This window comes from Bufo gargarizans, chromosome 5 (genome assembly GCF_014858855.1).
Source record: "Bufo gargarizans isolate SCDJY-AF-19 chromosome 5, ASM1485885v1, whole genome shotgun sequence".
Lineage (NCBI taxonomy): Eukaryota > Metazoa > Chordata > Amphibia > Anura > Bufonidae > Bufo > Bufo gargarizans.
Window position 1 is genome coordinate 47,600,905 of NC_058084.1, and position 23,848 is coordinate 47,624,752.

Sequence of the window (23,848 nt, forward strand, 5' to 3'; positions counted from 1 at the left end):
ATTTGACCATATTAGACAGATCCTATAGCGTTATATGTGCCACCCAGCAGTTAAAAACGGTACCTTTGTTGCATATAACCGAGTCTTCTTTCTGCCAAAAATGAACTTTGAAGACTGTGTAAACGAGCCCTCTCAAGTGCCCAGGGCGGTGTCTCAATCTTCCGAGCCCAAGACCGGATCTCCCTAACGGCTCATAACCCTGCCCTCCTTGTGCCTGTGCCCGCCCGTTTACTCCCCTCCCCTCGCCTTTTCCATTGCGGCTGCGCGGACAAATTCGTAGCCGGCGCATGCGCAGTAGGTATTGCGATGCCCTGCCAGGATTGGGCATCGCATTGCGCATGCGCCAGCTACGAGCCATTTTTGGCAGAAAGAAGACTCGGTTATATGCAACAAAGGTACCGTTTTTAACTGCTGGGTGGCACATATAACGCTATAGGATCTGTCTAATATGGTCAAATGTGGTGACAGACTCCCTTTAAGGGGTTAAAGGAACTTGTCACCGGGATTTTGGGTATAGAGCTGAGAGCATGGGTCTCTAGATGGCCGCTAGCACATCCGCAATACCCAGTCCCCATAGCTCTGTGTGCTTTTATTGTGTAAAAAAACCCGATTTGATACATATGCAAATTAACCTGAGATGAGTCAGAGCTTGAGAATATGACTCTTCTCTGGTCACACAAGTAAGATATGACTCTTTTATGTTAATTTGCATAAAAGGCGGGAAGTACAAAAATGATACTAATTGAATTTGTCTGCAAATGAAATTAAAAGGTGTAATTTATATGTTTAGGGTAACACAATGAACATTTAGAAACGCTCAGTGAGGGTAGCATAGTAGAGGTGACAGGTTCCCTTTAAGGTGAAAAATGGCAGGGTCCTGAAGGAGTTAAGGGACTTTTGACATTTTCTTCCGTGTGATCTGATTCATTGTCATCTGTTCACGGTAAGTGCCTTTAATGGTAGATTACCTAACCGTTCTCCTGTATGCAGGAAACACATCAGCTTGTATGTATTTGCGTTAACGCTGCTAATCTGCATTTTGTATGCAAGGACCGGCTCATTGTAGAAGCTTTAATACCTGTAATCACAGAGAATAGAATTTCCTGCTTTGAACGTAAGAGGGAAAGTGCATTGTGTTTGCGGAAGGTATAGCTGCTGTATGATTATACAGATTTACCTCTAAACGCTGGATATCTATCCCGTCATATCCAGCTCCTGATTCGCGTGCAGATTCTGCGCTTTATTATGTAGACATCTCTGAGTGATTAGTCATGAATGGAGCCAATTATACAGTATATTACCTCTGTATGGGGGACTTTTCCTACTAGATTATGTTTTAAAGAGATTTTCTAGTTTTACGCAAGTGAAGTTTATATGCTTACTAACTTTTCACACAGCTTTGCATAAATCAATAATATAGGCGCGTATAAGAAACTCTGTAATATGCATCATCAGAAAAATGGAAAAGTTAGGCCCCTTTCACACGAGCGAGCATTCCGCGCGGGTGCAGTGTGTGATGCGAACGCATTGCGCCTGCACGGAATCCGGACCCATTCATTTCAATGGGGCTGAGTACATGTGCGTTGGTTTTCACGCATCACTTGTGCGTTGCGTGAAAATCGCAGCATGTTCTATATTCATAGAAATGAATGGGGCTGCGTGAAAATCGCAAGCATCAGCAAGCAAGTGCGGATGCAATGCGTTTTTCACGGATGGCTGCTAAGAGATGATTGTATACCTTTATTTTTATTTTATTTTTTCACTCGCGCGCAAAACGCATTAAATCGCATTGCACCCGCGCAATAAAAACTGAACGCGATTGCATACAAAACTGAATGACTTTGATTGCGAAATCGCACAGTTTTCACTGAAACGCAATGCATCTGGACCTAATCCGCGCACGCTCGTCTGCAAGGGGCCTTAATGGGATTGAGATGAGACTGACAAAGTATAAACTGTGGGTGGTGATCGGACAATGTTCGCCCTTTATTTTGGGTTCTGCAGCAGGGTGTATGTTGAGGCAGAGTCACATTTCGGGCTCATTCAGACGGCCGTATGCTGTCCGCAAAAATGTGAATTCGTTTTTTTGCGTATTAGATGCTGTCCCATTCACTTCTATGGGGCCCTTTTCTTCCATTGCACGGCTCAGCAAAAAAATGAAACATGTCCTATACTTGTCAGCGAAAATCAGGACATGGCCCTATTGAAGTCTATAGATCAGCAAAAAAACGGAATGCAATCCGTTTTTTTTTGCAGACATGCTGAACTGTCTGCAAAAAAAAAACGGATCCGCATTTTTGCGGACAGCATGCGGCCGTCTGAATGAGCCCTAAAGAGAATGTCATCAGAAAATGACCTGTTGTTTAAATCACCTTTTTATGTTTAATGTGTATCTAAAGAATTTTTGGTGTATGCTATTTTTACTTTACCATGTCAACATCTATATTTCAACAAAAACCATAAAATCCTGCAGTTTTTGCACTGACCACTAAGCCTAATAATAGGCGCCACTTCTTGTTCTGTACAGATCACTTTACTGCAGTTATCTCCTTATCTGTCATTCTAATCCTGCCTGTAATGATATCACCTCTGTGTATAGATAAGACAGGATCCACTATTCACAATAGGTGATTGTTGAAGCTGATCTATTCTCTCCTTGTACAATGTCCTCTGCACAGGTCACAGAGCATGCCTAGAAAACTCTCCCATAGAAGTCATTGAGGTCCCCTCCTGGCCATTGCGTCTATGGCCCGTGGGGCTGCAGTAAAGCAATCTTCTTAATGCTGTGTAAATGCTGTTAAGAAGAGCTCAGGCAAGATGGCCGCCCCCATAATCATGTTCAGAAAATAGAATTAAAAAAATCTGAAAATAAAATCAGATTAGAAAAAAAAGGTGATGTGTCGCTATCTGGTTTTAAGTGGCAGATTCAATTTTAGGTAACACATTTCCTTTACTAGTGGGTGACGTCTCCCCTTGCTGTGATACAGGCTTCCACTCTGGCTTGGTAGTGGTCATACATATACCGGATGTCCTTCTGTGGTCGTTCAAAGCTCTTTCAACTTGGACCCTGTAGTTCAGCCAAGGTGGTTGTTGGCTGCTGTGCATGGGAGATGCGTCATCGGATTCAGTCCCAGACATTCTCCATGGAGGATGGAGCTGGCCAGAAGATCTGCTGGAGACCCTGAAGAGCACGTTGTGTAGCACGGGCAGTGTGTGGACGGCGTTGTCTTGTTGTCTCCTGAGTTAAAAAGTCAGACTGGTTCCACAATGTCCTGAACATACCGAAGGCTGCTCAGTGTACCCTCCAAAAAAGATGGGAATGGCCATAATAGGTAATGGCGCCCAGTGGCGTAGCTAGAAATGACTGGGCCCCACACCTAATTTTTAAATGGGGCCCCCCTCCCCCGTTAATTTGTTCGCAACCCCTTCCTTTCATGCCGCCCCCATTCCTGTGGCTAGTAAAGATCGCTCTCTCAGACCAGGCCCGGCAGCTGTTCCATCCGTTTTCTATACTGTCACTGAAAAATACAAAAATCCTTTTTTTTTTTTTGTAAACAGCCCAGTGTATCATGGGGGAAATAAAGGGCCATGTCTAGGTCATGTGACATCACGTCCATCGGTCATATGGCTTAGGCGCACCTCAGCCCCATTGAAGTGAATGGGGCTGAGCTGCAATACCAAGCACAGCCACAATACAATGGCGCTGTGCTTGATGAACTGAGAGAAGAGCGCCGCTGCCTTCTCAAACAGTTGATCGGCGAGGGTCCCAGGTGTCAGACCCCCCCCACCGATCAGATACTGATGACCTATCCTGAGTAAGGTCTTAGCAGGAAACCCCCATTTAAGCTCTATATGCATAAAATATGAGAACCTCTATAAACTTTTTTTCCTGGAAATAACAGCAATCACCAGTAAGTAGAAGTACTTGGGGCATCACCTTAAACTATAAAAAAAATTTAAATAAATAATAATTATAGTATTTCTGGCAACTAATATAGTCACCTGTACAGCACCTAGTGTATGATGGCACCCAGCTTTCCTAGGCTCCTGGCCGTCTCTGCAGTGATGGATAGCGGAGACATCACCCCAGTGACTTGTTATAAGAGTATAATGTTCTTCCAGATCTCTGCCTTCACACCTCAGAAGGTTCATGCTGTCAGAACGAGAAGTCTTCAGCTGGTGGGAACGTTCTATCAAAAGCTACAAGACGCCTCTCGTCCTCTGCAAGGAGATGTAGCCATCAATCAAGCGAACCTCTAGTGCAGATATGACAAGGCGCAGGGGGCAGCCTCCGAAAATCTGCGGGAAGCAGCAATTATCACAGCCGGCTCGCCGTCCGGTCCCTACAAGGCTCATTTAAACGAACACGTAAAACATAATATATATATATATATCTATATAAAAATATATAATCTACTCCAGATTCTTAAAGGGAAAGTAAGACAAAAATGACCCATTTTGTACGTACTTTTGCTTTCAAAGAGGGTTGTACAAGATTAGAAATACATGACTGATTTCTGCCAAAAACAGCGCCATACCTGCCCGCAGGTAGTATGCGGTATTGCAGCTCAGCTTCACTTTAATAAAACTGAGCTGCAATACCACATACAACCTGTGGACAGGTGTGGCATTGTTTTGGTAAGCTAGCAGCCATATTTCTGTAATCTGGTGAAACCCCTTTACATCTATTTTCTTTTGTTATTTTAGTGCAGATTCAAGAGGCCAAATTAAAAATAATCCGCATTGCTGCTGCAATAAACAGATGATTTTTTTACATGAAGTGCGGATGATCCCCTTGTGACCTATTTAGGGCCCTAATAGGACATATGGTCTGGGTTTGTCCTAATAGAGCATCTCCATTAGGGCTCATTCAGATGGCCGTATGCTGTCCGCAAAAATGCGGATCTGTTATTTTCTTTTCTTATTTTTGCGGACCATTCAGCATGTCCGCAAAAAAATTGATTGTATTCCGTATTTTTGCAGACCCGTAGACTGCAATGGGGCCACTGCGCCACCAATGATAACTAACGTTTAATACATTACAAATGCAGGCGGCGGCATAAACACATTGCCGGCACCCTGCCTCTGACAGGGCGCTGCGATCTGCAGCAATTAACCCCTCAGGTGCCACAGAGGCAGGGTGCCCGTAATGTTTCTGCCGCCGGCTGCATTTGTATATTAAACGTTAATTATCATTGGTGGCGCAGTGCCCCCCCAGTATTAAAATCATTGGTGGCAGCGGCCACAGGGTCCCGTCACCTCCTCTCATTGGTGGAGCAGCGGCAGCTTCTGATCGGAGCCCCAGCAGTGTAATCCTGGGGCTCCGATCAGTTACCATGGCAGCCAGGACGCTACTGAAGCCCTGGCTGCCATGGTAAGCTCCCTGCTGCCGTGTGTACTATGCACAGGGCAGCAGGGAGAGTGTGAAGTCCTATTCACCCTGATAGAGCTCTATTAGGGTGAATAGGACAAGGGATTAAAAGATCCCAGGTTCTAGCCCCTAAGGGGGGAATACTTATTAAATAAACTAAAAAACAAGCAAAAGAAAACATCACCAAAATATTAAATATAAATCACCCCCTTTCCCAATTATACATCTAAAATATATAAATAATAAATAAATAAAATATTACATATCGCCAGGTCCGAAAAGTCCAAACCATTAAAATATAAAAAAAATATCTCATATGCGGTGAACGCCGTAAAATAAAAAGAAAAGAAAAACTGCGCGATTCGCCATTGTTTTATTATTTTTTGTCACCTTGTCCCCCCAAAAAATAGGATAGGACTGTTCGATTATGGGCCGGATGTTCCATAAAATGCGGAATGCACACAGCTTTTTTTGGCGTTTTTCTATTTTTTTTCATGTGGTATCGAGTATTGCAAAACTTTTTTATGGTATCAAAATCGAATCAAAATTTTGGTATCGAAACAACCCTATTTTTAATAACTACTTGCTTTCCCCGGGTAATATCAATTCTGGAGCATCTATTCTCATGCCTGTATGTTGTGCCCTTCCTCTATTATTCCTGCTAGAAGTTATGAATGAAATGCTATCAGTCTGCACTTAGCATGTGCGTCCACCTCAGAACAGTGGACAGAAATATAAGGAAAAGAACAAACAGCAGGTGGTGCTATACAGTATTGAATAACTCATTAGGTATTTAAATATTTTAAATCGCATGCATTTACAAAAGATCCAGGTGCTGGGTTAAAAAATGTAGAATATTTTTTTGTGGGACAGCCCATTTAAAGAGCGTTTAGCATCAGGAATTCGCTGATAAACCAGGCACACTGGCTTGTAGGGCTAGCTGAGCTGAATGCAATGATACCTTTCACTTAGTGATCGATTACTTCATTCTGGAGAAAATATACTTTTAATCTGTATGCAAATGAGCAGTTGAGTGCACTGAGGGCGTGTCCAAGCCACTGGGTGCACCCTTGCTCCTCCTGCTTTCTCTGCCAGACCCTTCTTCGTCTCCTTTATTGACAGGGCCAGGTCCCTGCATAGTCATCTCACCTGGCCCTGTCCATCAATCAAGGAGAGGGAGGAGTTCGCTCTTGGAGCACTTAACTGCTCATTTGCATATGGATTTACTTTTTCTGCAAAATGAAGCAATAGATCATTTATCACATTCAGCTGAGCCAGCCCTACAAGGCATAGGGCCCTTTTTTTCTGGTTTAGGGCTAGTTCACACGACCATATGTATTTTGCGGTCTGCAAAAAACGGATCCGCAAAAAATACGGATGACGTCCGTGTGCATACTGTATTTTGCGGAACGGAACAGCTGGCCCCTAATAGAACAGTAGTATCTTTGTCCATAATGCGGACAATAATAGGACATGTTTGTCCTTATTTCCGTTCCGGAAAAAAATAAAAATATACGGAATGCGCACGGAGTACCGGAACGGACACGGAAAGAAAATACGGTGATGTCTCTTTCAGTGATGTCATCGGCGCAGGCGCACTGAGGGAGTGCTGAGGAGGCGAGCCTCCTTATCTCAGAGCGCCTGCGCCGAATGAACACAGGCGCGCGATTTTTGAAATGCTGACAGGGCCGGCCGAAGGAGGAGATCGCGGCTGGCCCTGTCAATCAACAGGACGAGGGGGCGGTTTTTTGCGGCGGCTACCAGCAAGTAGACGCCCAACTTGCTGGTAGAGACCTCATTTACATATTATAAAAGTTAGTTTTTAGAAGAAACTGCTGAAGGAAAGTAAGTAACACCATTATATTTTCATATATCGCAGTATAAGGAATTTAACTAGCCCCCCCCCCCCAAAATGACTTTAGTGGGGTGACAGAAGCCCTTTAAGTGTCATCTTAAAGAGGTTCTGTCAGCAGGAAGAACTCTAGTGAACCAGGCCCACTTCCTGTTAGGGTTGATCCTGCTGCTTAAAAAGATAACCTTTATTGCCAAAATGATGTTCGGCAGGAGTAAAAGTCATAGTAGATGTACAGCGCATGTGTGGGATTACAGGGCCACAATGAAGATGCCTCGCACTGTTGGTCAAGGAAAAGGGGGATTCGTCCAAGACTGGAAAGCAATGGAGCGGAGTGTCTCCTTGGTGCACTGAAGACCTAATAAACCTAATAAATCTGTAATGGATTTTAATCAGCACGATCAACCCTACCAGGTAGTATGCAATCTACTTTTATAGGGTTGATCCTGCTGACAGGTGCTCTTTAGTGTCTGCTACATCGTTAGGCCCACGCGACTATTTTCGGCAGTCGCGTAGAAATGAATAGAGGGCGGCCACGCATGTGAGGTTGCTGTCCGCTAACTCTGGGGGTCCCATTTTGGATATAGACGTCAGACGTGGGAGCCGCACCTATCGTAGTGATAGGTTATAAATGTTTCCCAAGACATAAATGTCCCCCATTTCGATGCCCCCGGTAGAGAGAAGCTGCAGCAGTAGTCAATGAGCCGTCATGTGCCTTCTGAAGAACTAAATGACCCCCCCCCCCCTTCCCCGCCATATAAATAGATGAAAATAAGAAGAGCCCGTGGCTCGGTTCACAACAAAACTCCAAAACTGTGAAATCGTTTCAATAAAAGTGTTTTTCTATCAGTCTGTCTGGTGTCGCCGGTTTAATGCAGCATCCAAAATGACAGGGAAAGAACCGCCTAATGATTCCTTCCCTTTCTTTGCAGATGAAACGTTTCTTCCATCCTGCGAACCGCCGTCCCCGGCTTAGAGAACAGGCAGACTGGAGTTTAATTGGGAATTTGGCTGTTGACCTCTGCTTTATGATCAAACCCCCTACACCTTCATGTCCTCCCTTTTATTTCCCAGGCCCGAATCTGATGTGAAACGTTGCGGTTTTATTTTTATACCGTAATTTCAAGCAGTTTAGTTCTCGCAGTTTAATTAAGTCTGGGGTCTCCGTCCGCTCAGTAGGGTCTATCATCTTCCTTCATTACACCTCTCGTGCTCATGGCAGCCACATTGTCATCTGTATAGAGGCGGCTGTACATTGCGTTTCCCTTTGTTCCCATTGTAATGACGCCTGAGAGCCTGTCCTTTTACTTTTCTTTGATGAAATCCAATTCTCCCCTATTAACATGGCCGGGTTCAGAGGCAGGTTTTTTATCTACTGATCCTAAGCCTTCCATCTCCTGCGTTATAAAGTCGACCGCCACCAATCCATTGCTAGACGGGGTGGGGGTGCACTTTTCAATGAGCTGCAGATCCAAATTGTCCTAATGCATCCTGCAGGGGTATTGATATTTGTACGTTTTAATCTCGCCTCCTATTGCATTTTTGTGGCCGCAGGTTTTAATGCCCCGGCGTATGCAACATTGCTTTCAATTAAAAATCATAGCGTGAAAAGTATAAACCAAGATTCATAGGAAAAGCTTTTTGAACGTGGCTGAATGGTTAATACCAGAAAAAGCAGACTCACCCCCCCCCCCCCCTGTAATTCCAGACCAATCTAAGCTTACAGATCTGCAGTGTAAAGCATGGGGGATGAGTGGTACAACAGTATAAGCCACTGATGAAAGGAGGTGTGTCACCGGTAAAACAGTATATCATTTTTAAAAATTTGAGGCTATTTAGATGAGGAAACTCGTGTGGCAGGGAAGCCTGACTTGACGGCTTTCTTAATGAGTCCGGACCACAATTTACTTTATAGAGGTTGTTTCTAATCATCGAAAGCAGCAAACTATTACATATTGATGTGCACAGTATACATAGGGGAAGAGGGGGGATGATGCTGCAGTTTGTGAGCTAAGTAGATAATAGAATTCTGGTTCCCTGCACTTACCACTAGAGGGAGCTTAGGAGATTAGTGCATACTGTTTGTACATAACACAGTATGCTGTAAGCTCCCTCTAGTGGTGGCTGCAGGTAGACAAGTTTTTGTCATTTAAAGGCATTATTGTTAAAAAAAAAAAAAAAAAGTATGATAGGTGGTAAGTGCTGGGTCAGTGAGCCCGACATTTACCATCCATCCCGTGCATAGGTGATACATACTTTTCATGAGATAACCCCCCTTGTATAATCCAGAACCAGAAGTAGTACGCATGTCAGCCCACCGCTTCATTCACTTCTATGGGGCTGGCATAGACTGTGCCTGTTAGTCCCATAGTGATGAAGTGATGAATGGAGCGGTGGACCAATGTGTGCACCACGTTGCAGGGAATTTAGAGCTCTTTATCAGAAAATTGGAGGTCTCACTACAAAGACATATTAATAAATCGGCACTGTGCATCTCATTATACATTCTTTCAATGGCAGACTTATAAAACTTTCAAGATAATAATTACCTTTTAATCTAATGCCCGCAGCCTGACTCCTGAAACAGAAAATACATACTTTACCTGCTCCCCGCTGCTCCGGTCCTCCAAGCTGCCTCCGCTGTGCCCATACACCTCTGCAGGTTACATGCGCCACTGCAGCCAGTAACTGGCCACAAGCGGTCACTGCTGAAGCCAGTCATTGGCTGCAGCAGAGCATGGGACCATGGCCATGCAGCATCGAATGTAATCACTGCAGGGCCCAGAACATGGACACAGCAGAGGCGTTAGATTAAAGGGGTTGTCTGGGTCCAGACCTGGACACAACCTGATCTGCACTCATTCACCATGAATGAGTGGAGCATCGTAGCTCTTTATACTCCCCCTTGCCTTTGCACTGCATCGGGCAGGGCTGTTTGTTTACGTTTGGACACTGCTAGGCCGGAGGCTTCCGCCTAGCACCGATCCCAGTGACGTCACTGGCTCTGACGGGCGGTCTTTAGCGCTGCCCCAGCCTGTAACAAGCCTCCGCCTAGCTTACCCATGGAGAGCCCGGTACCTCACTCGATCTGAAGAAAATTCCCTTGCCCTGCTCGATTCAGTGGAGAGCATCAACGCCTGAAACGCTCCGATGCTCTACTTTTTCATGGTGAATAAGTGCAGATCGGGTTGTGTCCAGGTAATTGCTACCAGAATGCCCCTTTTAGGCATAGAGGTCATCTACCGCTGGGTATGAATACAGTGTGAACAAAGCCTAAGACGGACAGACTTTGTGTTCTGCCCCGTTTACATTAAGACCCCGCAGCCGACAAAGGATTGAGTTTGTATTGTTTTTTCTGTTTGTTTTCAGCACGCCGGTAATGTACTGTTCTGTCTTCCTGCAGTGTGGAGGTCACGTTGGCAAAGAGAGATGTGGGCCGTATGTGGGCAGAAGTAATCGTGGGCGACAATCAAGGAGAATTTGTTGCAGATCCAGCACAGTGTGCAGCAATAGCCGAGCAACTGGTACATCTCACATCCGAGGACTTGGTAAGTGGGTTCTGCAGTGATTGTTGAATTGACGGCGGAGCCCAGTCTTATGCTAATCAGGGTATACAAAGGGTTAAGTTGAAATGGTTCCACAGAGTGGATTTTGCAGTTAAAAGCCGCTTTCTGAACATGAAAATTCTATTTATTTTTTTTACATCATTTTCTGAACAGAAGTGATTTTCAAGGACTTCTGCAGGATAGCAGATCCGCAGGGTAGCTCCAGCGCTGGGACTACACAGGCCCATCCATTGTGCAGATGTGTTGATCTGACTACTTTGAAATTGCTGATCTGCGGGGTTGCGAGCATGTAACGTTCTTATCTGCACTGTGGCCTCTGTTTATAACGGCAGACACAATCTGTGCCCAATGGGCCCTATTGACTGGTGACTGATCAGGTCCATCCCTATGGATCGATTGAGTCCTTCAAGGTTCCACCAAGCTGTCCATCGTTATGACGCGAAAAACAGTGCTGCCTGAACCCCCAGAAGCTGAGTCGGAGGCTCCTAGCCTGAACAGCACTGCTTTCTGTTTCATTAAAGGGGTCAAGCAAGGGACCTTTGCTTCCTTTCATGAAGTCAGTATGCCCTAATAGAGCATATGGACAGAGGTGGTCTTCTTGAGAACCCTTTAGTACACAGTTTCCTGTTTCTTATCATTGTAAAATCCACTTAGTGAGAAAACTCATTGTTTCCTGTGGCCATCTTTATCTGGAAGTTTTTACTTTTTAATGTGATTGTCTGGTTTAGGAAATCAATTTTTAAATGCTCTGGGGGGGGGGGGGGGGGGTTCCTCTTTCAGAAACATTATCTGTAAGACCATTTTCACACAGCAGTATTTAAGGTCATTATTTGCAAGCCAGAACTATAAGTAGAAGCGTTGCAAATCTTTCCATCACAGGGAGTCTGTCAGCAGTTTTGATCCCTCAGTACTGCTGACTGTAGCGTCCATCAGGAGTTGAGGGGAGAAGTTAAGGAGCAGCTCACTGCAGAGAGTGGTGAAATACACAATGAAATGCAGGAGGCCAAAGAAATTAAAAACAACCCAAAACATTCCTCAAATACATAAATGCAAAAAAAAAAAACAAGGTGAGAACATTTAGGACGGTGATGGTAACAGGGCCCTGGGTCCAGATGGATTGCACCCTAGAGTTCTAAAGGAGCTCAGTTTAGTTATTGCTTTGTCTGTGTTCATAATATTTACAGATTCTTTAACCCCGTCCTGACCAGCGGCGTAATAGTACGGCGCAGCGGGACGTGACTTGCTGCCCAGCGCAAGTCTGATCAGGCGGGTGCAGGAGCCCGATCAGTGGCAGAGGGGGCGGCAGTGACGGACAGCCGGACCCCTGCTGTATGAGGGCATCGGTGAAAACACCAATGCCGGCGCAGTAACCTTTGATGTGCCGCTGTCCGTGCTGACCGCGGCATGTGCTATGTATAGGGAGGGAGCAGCCATTGGGTCCCCGCGCTGCTGTGACGGTTACTCGATGGCAGGGAAGGCAGCCCAATTCCTTATTTAGACATCAGCGCTGCCTTCCCTCTTAGCCTGTGAGATCCAGCCCCCTGGATCTCAAAGGAAGCAAGCTGTAAGTGTATTACACTGGTAATACGCTTACAGCCAATGCATCACAATACAGAAGTATTGTGATGCATTGTAAAGGGGATTAGACCCCCAAAAGTTGAAGTCCCAAGTGAAAAAAAATATATATAGTTTTGCAAAAAAATTGTTTCAAGTAAAAAAAAAAAAGCGTCATTTTCCCAAAATAAAGTTAAAAAAATAAAAATAAAAAATAGGGAAAAAAAGAACAGTAGACATATTAGGTATCGCTGCGTCCGTATCAACCGGCTCTCTAAAAATATCGCATGACCTAACCCCTCAGGTGAACACCACCGTCAAAAAAATTCAATAAAAACTGTGCTAAAAAAAAAAAACATTTTTTTTCTCGCCTTACATCACTAAAAGTGCAACACCAAGCGATCAAAAAGGAGTATGCCCCCCAAAATAGTACCAATCTAACTGTCACCTCATCCCGCAAAAAATGAGCCTCTACCTAAGACGCTCGCCCAAAAAAAAAAAAAAAACTATGGCTCTCAGAATATGGAGACACTAAAACATGATTTTTTTAAAATAAAAAATGATATCATTGTGTAAAACTTACATAAATAAAAAAAAGTTGACATACTAGGTATTGCCACGTCCGTAACGACCTTCTCTATAAAAATATCACATGACCTAAAAAAAGTCATACGCACCTCAAAATAGTACTTATTAAACCGTCATCTAATTCTCAAAAAATTAGCTCCCTAAGACAATCGCCTAAAAAAGAAAAAAAAATATGGCACTCAGAATATGGAGACACCGAAACATGATTTTATATTTTTTGTATTAAAAAATGCTGTTATTGTGTAAAACATAAATAAATAAATTATACATATTACGTATCACCACGTCCGTCCTGCTGTATAAAAATATCACATGACCTAGCCTAAATCAAAACTGTTCCGCCCCCTCCCCACTTCATAGTCTACCTTCTAGAAATGCCCCGTCCTTCTTCCTGTCGGCAGCCAGAAAACGTGCGCAGGCGCAGTACCGCCTGCGGCCTGCGCGATCAACAAGCTCCTGAGGGTAACAGCCTCAAAAGTCTCACTGGGCATGCACTGAGCCCAGTGATGAAACCTGAGCGCTGTTGCCCTGAGGAGGTTGATGATCGCGCAGGCGGTACTGCGCCTGCGCAAGTTTTCTGGCCGCCGACAGGAAGAAGGACGGGGCATTTCTAGAAGGTAGACTATGACGTGCTTAAAATGGTAAACCTCTGGGCACCTTGGAGCCTCATTAGCATATCATAAAAAGCACTTTTAGATCAAAAGGACAAAACGAAATAAAGTAAAAAGACGACTGCTGGAAATAAGGTACTTTAGTGTACATAGCGACAGCTTAAAATGGTAAAAGCATATAGTGGGAAAAATGTTTAAGGGCCTTCTACGGGACTACATACAGGATTATGTAACTGTATGTAGTATAATAAGTGATAGCCAACATGGTTTTACTAAGAATGGAAACTGTCAAACTAACCTGATTTGTTTTTGAGGAGGTGAGTAGAAGCCTGAACAGAGGGAAGGCTGTCAATATTGTGTTTTTGGACTTTGCAAAGGCGTTTGATACTGTCCCACACGGATGCATAATGGGTAAATTGAGGTCTATTGGTTTAGAAAATATAATCTGTAATTGGCTTGAAAATTGGCTTCATGATTGTATCCAAAGAGTTGTGGTCAATGATTCCTACTGTGAATGGTCCCTGGTTATAAGTGGTGTATCCCAAGGTTCTGTGCTGGTGTTCCGCTATTACTTAACTTATTCATTAATGCCCTAGAGGATGGGAGTAGTAGTGCTGTTTCTATTTTTGCAGATGACACCAAACTTTGTAATACGGTACAGTCTATGGAAAATGTTAATACGTTACAAGTTGACTTGGACAAACTTACTGTTTGGGCCTCCACTTGGCAAATGAGGTTCACTATAGATGAATCCAAAGTTATGCACTTGGGGGCTAATAATCTGCATGCAGCCTGTGTCCTAGGGGGAGTAAAACTGGGGGAGTGACTTGTTGAGAAGGTTCTGGGTGTATTAGTAGATCATAGACTAAATAACAGCATGTAATGCCAGTCAACTGCCTCTAATAACAGAATTTTGTCTTGTATTAAGAAGTATGGACTCGCGGGACAGGGATGTAATATTGCCACTATACAAAGCGTTGGTGCGGCCTCAACTGAAAGTTCTGGGCACCAGTCCATAAAAAGGATGCCCTGGAGTTAGAAAAAGTACAGAGGAGAGCAACTAAACTCATAAAAGGCTTGGAAGATCTTAGTTATGAGCAACGATTAAATGAATTGAATTTGTTTAGCCTTCAAAAAAGACGTCTAAGGGGTGACATGATTAACCTGTACAAATATATAAACTGACCATACAAAAAATATCAAGGGAAGCTATTCTGTGTTAAACCCCCTCCAAAAATAAGGGGGCACTCTCTACGACTGGAGAAAAAAATATTCGGTCATAAGAGGCAAGAAGCATTCTTTACAGTAAGGGCTGTGAATCTCTGGTATAGCCGCAGGAGCTGGTCACAGCAAATACAGGAGATGCCTTCAAAAAAAGGCTTAGATGACTTTTTAATTCATAATAACATTGGGGCTTATCACGATGTATAGAACTCTTGTTCTACACACCCTTTCCCTTTGGCCCAACCCCTTTTTAAAAGGAAGATGGACATTGATCCAGGGATCGATATAGCAGGATTACAGGTTGGACTTGATGGACTTTTGTCTTTTTCCATCCTTAACAGCTATGTAACTATGGTGCGTGGCATATAGAGCAAGTATAAGGAACACCCTAAGTATGATCTGACTGTTTTCTCCATCACCCCTCTAGTGCGGTCAGCAGTTCCAAGGGGTTTTAAACTGCTGACAGGCTCCTTTCTCCCTTGAAGGGACACTGACAGGCCCAACAAGCATATTTAGGTATCTATATGACAGTACAGGTCTTATAAGGGGTATTAAAATCATCTAAGTATCCCCCCTGTCCACCTTATAAATACAGTAAACTGAAGTTTTATAACTTGCTTGAACTGTCTTCAATCTGCCCAAGGGGCGGCGTTTCACCTCCACTTGCGCCCAGCCAGCCGCTCCCAACTGCCGTTTTGAAGTGCCGCCCAGCTCATCAATATTCACTTTGCTGGGCGGCTTCTGCTGTCCCCGCTCTGAAGCGCTGCGCTGAACAGTGCCCGGCGCATGCGCCGGATCTTGTGAAGTCGGGGACAGTAGTAGCCGCCCAGCGAAGTGAATATTGATGAGCTGGGCGGCGCTTACTGTACCGGACTTCACAAGATCCGGCGCATGCGCCGGGCACTGTTCAGCGCAGCGCTTCAGAGCGGGGACAGCAGAAGCCGCCCAGCAAAGTGAATATTGATGAGCTGGGCGGCGCTTCAAAACGGCAGTTGGGAACTTGGGAGCGGCTGGCTGGGCGCAAGTGGAGGTGAAACGCCGCCCCTTGGGCAGATTGAAGACTGCTCAAGCAAGTTATAAAACTTCAGTTTACTGTATTTAGAATGTGGACAGGTGGTATACTTAGATGATTTTACAGTCATGTGAAAAAATTAGGACACCCTTTGAAAGCATGTGGTTTTTTGTAACATTTTTAATAAAAGGTTATTTCATCTCCGTTTCAACAATACAGAGAGATTAAAGTAATCCAACTAAACAAAGAAAACTGAAGAAAAGTCTTTTCAAGATCTTCTGTAAATGTCATTCTACAAAAATGCCTATTCTAACTGAGGAAAAAGATAGGACACCCTCACATGTATTCCCTCTTAAATTGGCTCAGATCTCACACAGGTATATCACACCAGGTGCACATAATTAGTAGATCGGTACTCTGCATGTTGAATGAGGCTTGCCCTATTTAAACCTCAGACATTTAGTTTGGTGTGCTCCTGACTGTTGAAGTGAGAGTGAGCACCATGGTGAGAGCAAAAGAGCTGTCAGAGGACTTCAGAAAAAAGATTGTAGCAGCCTATGAGTCTGGGAAGGGATTTAAAAAGATCTCAAAAGATTTTGAAATCAGCCATTCCACTGTCCGGAAGATAGTCTACAAGTGGAGGGCTTTCAAAACAACTGCCAACATGCCCAGGACTGGTCGCCCCAGCAAGTTCACCCCAAGAGCAGACCGCAAGATGCTAAAAGAGGTCTCCAAAAACCCTAAAGTGTCATCTCGAGAACTACAGCAGGCTCTGGCTACTGTTGATGTAGAAGTACATGCCTCTACAATCAGAAAGAGACTGTACAAGTTTAACTTGCATGGGAGGTGTGCAAGGAGGAAACCTTTGCTTTCCAAGAGAAACATCGAGGCCAGACTGACATTTGCCAGAGATAAAGTTGACAAAGACCAGGACTTCTGGAATAATGTTCTTTGGACAGATGAGTCCAAAATTGAATTATTTGGACACAACAGCAGAGGACATGTTTGGCGTAAACCAAACACAGCATTCCAAGAAAAGAACCTCATACCAACTGTGAAGCATGGAGGTGGAAGTGTCATGGTTTGGGGCTGCTTTGCTGCAGCAGGACCTGGTCAGCTCACCATCATAGAATCCACGATGAATTCTACTGTGTATCAGAAGGTGCTTGAAGAACATGTGAGACCATCAGTTAGAAAATTAAAGCTGAAGCAGAACTGGACCATGCAACATGACAATGACCCAAAACATACTAGTAAATCAACCAAAGATTGGCTGAAAAAGAAGAAATGGAGAGTCCTGGAATGGCCAAGTCAAAGTCCAGATTTGAATCCCATTGAGATGCTGTGGGGTGACTTGAAAAGGGCTGTACGTGCAAGAAACCCCTCAAACATCTCACAGCTGAAAAAGTTCTGCATTGAGGAGTGGGGTAAAATTTCCTCAGACCGATGTCGAAGACTGGTAGATGGCTACAAGAACCGTCTCACTGCAGTTATTTCAGCCAAAGGAGGTAACACTCGCTATTAGGGGCAAGGGTGTCCTATCTTTTTCCTCAGTTAGAATAGGCATTTTTGTAGAATGACATTTACAGAAGATCTTGAAAAGACTTTTCTTCAGTTTTCTTTGTTTAGTTGGATTACTTTAATCTCTCTGTATTGTTGAAACGGAGATGAAATAACCTTTTATTAAAAATGTTACAAAAAACCACATGCTTTCAAAGGGTGTCCTAATTTTTTCACATGACTGTAATACCCCTTATAAGACCTGTACTGTCATATAGATACCTAAATATGCTTGTTGGGCCTATCAGTGTCCCTTTAACTGATGTAAAATACTGACCAGAAGGCTGCCATGTGAAAGTGGCCTTGGCCTAAGAGAAGAGCAGATAAAACGTTGGGACAGTGTTGTAGCCTGGAGGGGTATATAAAATAGTGGACACCAGACATTAAATATTTACCCCACTTCTGTGCCCCGGCCACTAAGGATGTAGACATCAACCTAGTTGCCTGCAGTAGACTGCAAGGCATACTCGCAAGAAGCTCTTCTCTGCCATAATCTTACGGGGATGTAGACATTAACCCCCTTTTCTGCTGTGGAAGACCGAGGATGTAGAGATTAACTCCTTCCCTGTCCTGGACCACCAGGGATACACACAATGACCCCTTCCCTACCCTAGTCTGCCAGGAATGCCAATTTTAACCCCAGGTATGCGGACAATAACCCCTTCACTATCTTATAGCAAAATGTGCTCAGGAACTTCTTCACAGCCCTAGATCACCAGGGATGTTGGCAGAAACATTATATAACTGTATAGAGGCTGTCTAAAATGATTTGCTTGGAAGCTGTTTGATGCTGTGTATTTGGCTGCTGTATGGCTAGTTATTTGGGCTCTATATGGCAATATTTATTGGAGGAGGGAGAGACGGAGGCTGCGGGAAGTAATAAGTTTGTAATTTTGTTATCAGAGCACACACACAGGCAGCCGCAGGAAAACTCTCTCCAGAGACACCCAGTACTCACACAGAGTTCGCCACATAGAACCGGCACTGGTGGGTGACATTGGTGATGTCAGATGGTGGGTGGAGACTTGACTAAGGGAGGCGGAGCAAGAAGGAGCGAGAGGAAGTAATGTTTGTACTCAGCGCTGTGCAGGGGCGGGCGGACGCACATTTAGAAGCGGTCAGCACACATGACCGCTTTGATGACGTCACAAAATACTGCGGTAATTAGGAAACAGCGATATCGCCATATCGCAGTTTTTTTAATACCGCGGTATATCGTGATACCGGTATATCGCCCAACCCTAGATGGACCTAGGACCCAAGCTCTGCAAGGCACCAGTGCAAAGATCACTGTGTTAGTTAGTGCTGTTTTCATAGACTTGATATATTGACATATAATGGTCTGGCTATTTGAAATTATTTCATGTTTCTTTTACCATTAGAACCCAAATCCAGACTGTGAGAAGCCTCCGTGCAATGCTCAGGACCTGGAAGAGTGTGACATGTCGCTTGAGGACAGTACGACTTTGTGTAGATTCGATGGTAACACCATGAAAACTACTCATGTGGTAAGATACAATCAATACTAAAGCATGTGGAATATCTAAAATGTCACTTCAAGGGACAACTTTCATTTGATGTACATTAACGGCCCAGTGATATTAAAGGCCATGTACACCTTTTTGGAGGCAATTTTTTATGATTACATTTAACTTCTTTTTGGCTAAAAATCATATTTTCAATTGGCCTTTATTAAAAAATATTGAGCCATTCTGTCACAAATGGGTAACAGTTTTTCTGTGTGACTGGTACTTTCACTTTGTGCAGTTCATCTAATAAGCCTCATCTCTAAACTACTGAGAGGTCAGAAACACTTATTTAAGCCACATTCTTATCAGTAAGATAAGAACTGAGCTATAATGACTGTTTATAATGTCAGAGAGCGGAGATAAGGAGCCTGTCAGCTCCCCAAATGATGGAAAAGACAGAAAATCCACAGGCAGCTACTACAGCATGTCAGCTCTGTACAGAAAAAAGATTCCATATTGTTAATAAAGAGTACTTGAGAAAAAAAAATGTTAAGCTCAAAATAAATTCAATACATTAATAATAAAACAATTGCACTGGTGTACATATAACCGTTAATGATATGAGAGCTCTAAAAATCCAAGGTTTTCACTTCTTTAGTCAGTCTCCTTCTTTTAGAAGACCCCCCCCCCCCCCCCCAAGCAGGTTATAGGATATCGCAATCCTTTGTTAATCCTCCTGAATATGTATAAATAATCTGACAACTGGGTGATACTATTCCCCTTGGTGTGTGTCTGTACACAGTCTGGCACTATCAGCACCGACTGGGCAATGTCACGCTCCTCTGACAAGAATGTTAACGCTCAGTTGTCAATTTAGTCATACATTTCTGAGAGGAATAGCAGAGGAACGGCACATTGCAGAGAGAAAATAAGAATTCTGGATCATCTTTTCTTATTTCTGTCACATAATACGTCGCTGTAGTTTCAGGGGCAGAAAACCTATTTTGGTTTTAAATGTATCACCCTACCTTAACCACCTCCGGACCGCCTAACGCAGATGTGCGGTCCGGAGGTGGCAGCGCTGCGCAGAGTCACGCATATACGCGTCATCTCGCGAGATGCGAGATGACGCGAGTATGCGCCCGCGCGTGCGCACTTCGCGCCGGCATTTCGTTAAGGACCATTTCGTCAGCAACCTGCCAGCCAATGATCGTGGCTGGCAGGTTGCTGATTTTTAAAAAATCCAATCAAAGTGCCAGATAGCAGATCATATTTGTAAATATGATCTGTTATATGGCTGCCTGCTCCTCTGCTGGTTCTTTTCGTCGGTTGGATCCAGCAGAGGAGCAGGCTTCACAGTGAGTACACCAAACATCACACTTAGCCCCAGATCACCCCCCTGAACCCCAATTAACCCTTTGATCACCACTTTGATCACCCCTGTCAATCACAAGTGAAAAGAAAAAAGTGATCAGTGCAAACTGTCACTTTTTTTTTTCACTGTTATTGACCGTTAGGTTTTAGGTATAGTTTAGGTCCCTTGGTTAGGTAGTTAGCGATCAGTTAGCGCCCAGCCCACCGCACCGCAGTCCGTTATTCGCTGATTAGCGTATCGCTAATCAGCATTTGTACTTTTATAGTATCTGGAAGTGATCAAAACTGATCACGGTCAGATCTATAATAGTACTAGTGTCACTTTAGCTCGCCCTCCACCCAAAACGCAGTGTTTGCCCGATCAGGCCTGATCGGTCGCCCACACGTGCGTTCGCCCACACCCGCCCCACCGCAGTGACAAAAAAAACATTTTTTTTTGATCGCTGCACATTCAATTTACACGCACTGCGGCGATAAAAAAATCAGTTTTGATATTTTTTATCAACCGCAGCGGCCTCCGGTACTTCGCTAGCCTCCCCTTTGTAAGACAGGCTTTTTTTTTCTTGGGTAGTCTCAGGGAATACCCCTAAATTTAGTTGCCCACATGTCTAACAGGGGGTATTCTTCTGAAGAGGCCTACAGGCTTCTGACCCAGTCGGATGAGGAGTGGGAACCCTCATCTGATGAATCTAGCGGGTCAGAATACGAACCTGTAGAAAGCAGTGGCTCTCTGACCCAAAGTTCGGACGAGGAGGCTGAGGTCCCTGATAGAACCAGGCGTACCCGGCCCCGTGTCGCTAGACCACAGGTTGCGCAGGATCCGCTTCAAGAGCAGCAGAGTGGGGCTGGTGCTGTCGGATTACGTGGTGAGGCATACACCAGCAGCCCAGCCCTTCCTGGACCTAGTACCAGCACTGCCGTACAACCTGGTGAAGTAGCGAGCACCAGAAGGGCAGTTGAAGCTGGTACGGTGGCACGTGCAGTAGTGACCCCGTCGCAGCCACCGCAAAGACGTGCCCGTAGAGCCCCTAGAATCCCAGAGGTGCTGGCAAACCCTGATTGGCAGTCCCCAACTTCAGCCGCACCCGTAGTTTTCCCTTTCACCGCCCAGTCTGGAGTTCGGGTTGAGACGGCTCAGATCGGTTCGGCCCTGGGATTTTTTGAGCTGTTCTTGACTGCGGAGCTTTTAGACTTAGTTGTGGCAGAAACAAATCGGTATGCCACACAATTTATAACCGCTAACCCGGGAAGCTATTATGCCCAGCCTTTCCGGTGGAAACCAGTCCAAGTTTCCGAACTTAAAACTTTTCTGGGCCTCCTCCTCAACATGGGCCTGACAAAAAAACATGAATTGCGGTCATATTGGTCCACGAACCCGATTCATCACATGCCCATGTTCTCTGCTGCTATGTCCAGGACACGATTTGAGGTCATCCTGCGTTTCCTGCACTTTAGTGACAACACCGCCTCCCGTCCCAGGGGCCACCCTGCTTTTGACCGGCTCCACAAAATTCGGCCCCTCATAGACCATTTCAACCTGAAATTTGCAGATATTTATACCCCAGAGCAAAACATCTGCATAGACGAGTCCCTAATACATTTTACCGGGCGCCTTGGCTTCAAACAATACATCCCAAGCAAGCGCGCCCGGTATGGGGTCAAATTGTATAAGCTCTGTGAAAGGGCCACAGGCTATACCCACAAATTTCGTGTCTATGAGGGAAAAGATCAGACCCTGGAGCCGGTCGGTTGCCCTGACTACCTGGGGAGCAGTGGGAAGACAGTTTGGGACTTGGTGTCACCCTTATTCGGCAAGGGGTACCATCTTTATGTGGACAATTTTTACACAAGTGTGGCCCTCTTTAGGCATTTGTTTCTAGAACGGATTGGCGCCTGTGGTACCGCGCGAACTAGTCGCGCGGGCTTCCCCCAACGGCTCGTTAGCACCCGTCTTGCAAGGGGGCAGAGGGCCGCACTGTGTAACGAAGAACTGCTCGCGGTGAAATGGAGAGACAAGCGTGACGTTTACATGCTCTCCTCCATTCACGCAGACACGACAATACAAATTGAGCGAGCAACCCGTGTCATTGAAAAGCCCCTCTCAGTCCACGACTATAACCTCCACATGGGAGGGGTCGACTTCAATGACCAGATGTTGTCTCCGTATTTAGTTTCCCGACGCACCAGACGCTGGTATAAGAAGGTGTCTGTATATTTAATTCAATTGGCTCTGTACAATAGTTTTGTTCTCTACAGTAAGGCTGGGAGAACTGGATCCTTCCTCAAATTTCAGGAAGAGATCATCGAGAACCTCCTGTATCCAGGAGGTTCCGTGGCCCCAACCACCAGTGTAGTTAGCCGTCTACACGAGCGACATTTCCCCAATGTCGTTCCTGGTACCTCAACCCAACCGTCACCCGAAAAAGATGTCGTGTCTGTAGCAGGAGTGGAATAAGGCGTGACACCCGCTATTTCTGTCCTGACTGTCCGGACCACCCTGCCCTATGCTTTGGAGAGTGTTTCCGGAAGTACCACTCACAGGTACACTATTAGCATAGGGATCACATCTCACAGGACAGGCACACAGGGCTATTAGGGCCCATTCACTCACTGCTGCTGCAAACGTCTCCTTTCACATGGGACAAAGTGCATAACGCACTTCGCCACATCTTTGGGCGATTTGCGCTTTGCACATTGACCCATGGGGAAGGAGAGGTTTGTTCTATAAAGGTAAAAAAAAAAAAACAAAAACAAAAACACACCAGTAAGCAAACACGTTAATGTTCAGTTAAACAAGTTAAAGTTTATATGTTCTGTTGCAAAGTTAATAAAATTATTGCGTTGCGGCCTGGTTTTTTCCTTTTTTTTTTTTTTTGTCTTTTTACCTTCCAGGTGGACCAACCGATCTACTAGCTGCAGCACCGATGTGCATTCTGACAGAAGCATTGCGCTGCTGTCAGATTACACGCAAGTCGGTGTATGCGGCGCTGCAAGACGGTATTTTCTCCTCTGCAGTGACAGATACGTTTGCCAAGGCATACGAGCTGAGGAGGAGGCGGCGTTCCTATGCTTTGGCAAGCACTTTGTATGTATATATATATATTAAAAAAAAAATCCCGGCAATTATTTATTCATCCACATCGATTGATGTGAATGGAGAAATCGGGTTTGCCAGGGCATACGAGCTAAGTGGGTATGGATGCAGGGCGGAGCTCCTATGTCCTGGCAGACGCCTTTCCCCTCCATTTTTTTTTTTTGGCAGAGATTTTTTCATCCACATTGATCGATGCGAATGAAGAAATCTGTGCCGTTCATTTATTTCTTTCAGCCCAGAGGCTGAACGGAAAAAAAAATCTCATTACCTGTATGCTCAATATAAGGAGAATAGCAGAAACTCCTAATGCTGCCCATACATGTAATGATTGCGGAGACCCTCAAATGCCAGGGCAGTACAAACACCCCACAACTGACCCCATTTTGGAAAGAAGACACCCCAAGGTATTTGCTGAGGGGCATATTGAGTCCATGAAAGATTGAAATTTTTGTCCTAAGTTAGCGGAAAGTGAGACTTTGTGAGAAAAAACAAAAAAAAATCAATTTCCGCTAACTTATGCGGAAAAAAAAAAATTTCTTTGAACTTGCCAGGCCCCTCATTGGATACCTTGGG

The 23,848-nt window shown here is 44.7% G+C and overlaps 1 protein-coding gene across 1 annotated transcript in view; it reads left to right on the top strand.

Moving 5' to 3' along the window:
* NUDCD1 (NudC domain containing 1) overlaps positions 1-23,848 on the top strand; it is a 152,963-nt gene that overhangs the window by 105,893 nt on the left and 23,222 nt on the right. The window contains exons 7-8 of the mRNA XM_044295156.1: positions 10,627-10,771; positions 18,721-18,846. Of these exons, the coding sequence (XP_044151091.1) occupies positions 10,627-10,771; positions 18,721-18,846 (271 nt within the window). The remainder of the gene's footprint in view (positions 1-10,626; positions 10,772-18,720; positions 18,847-23,848) is intronic.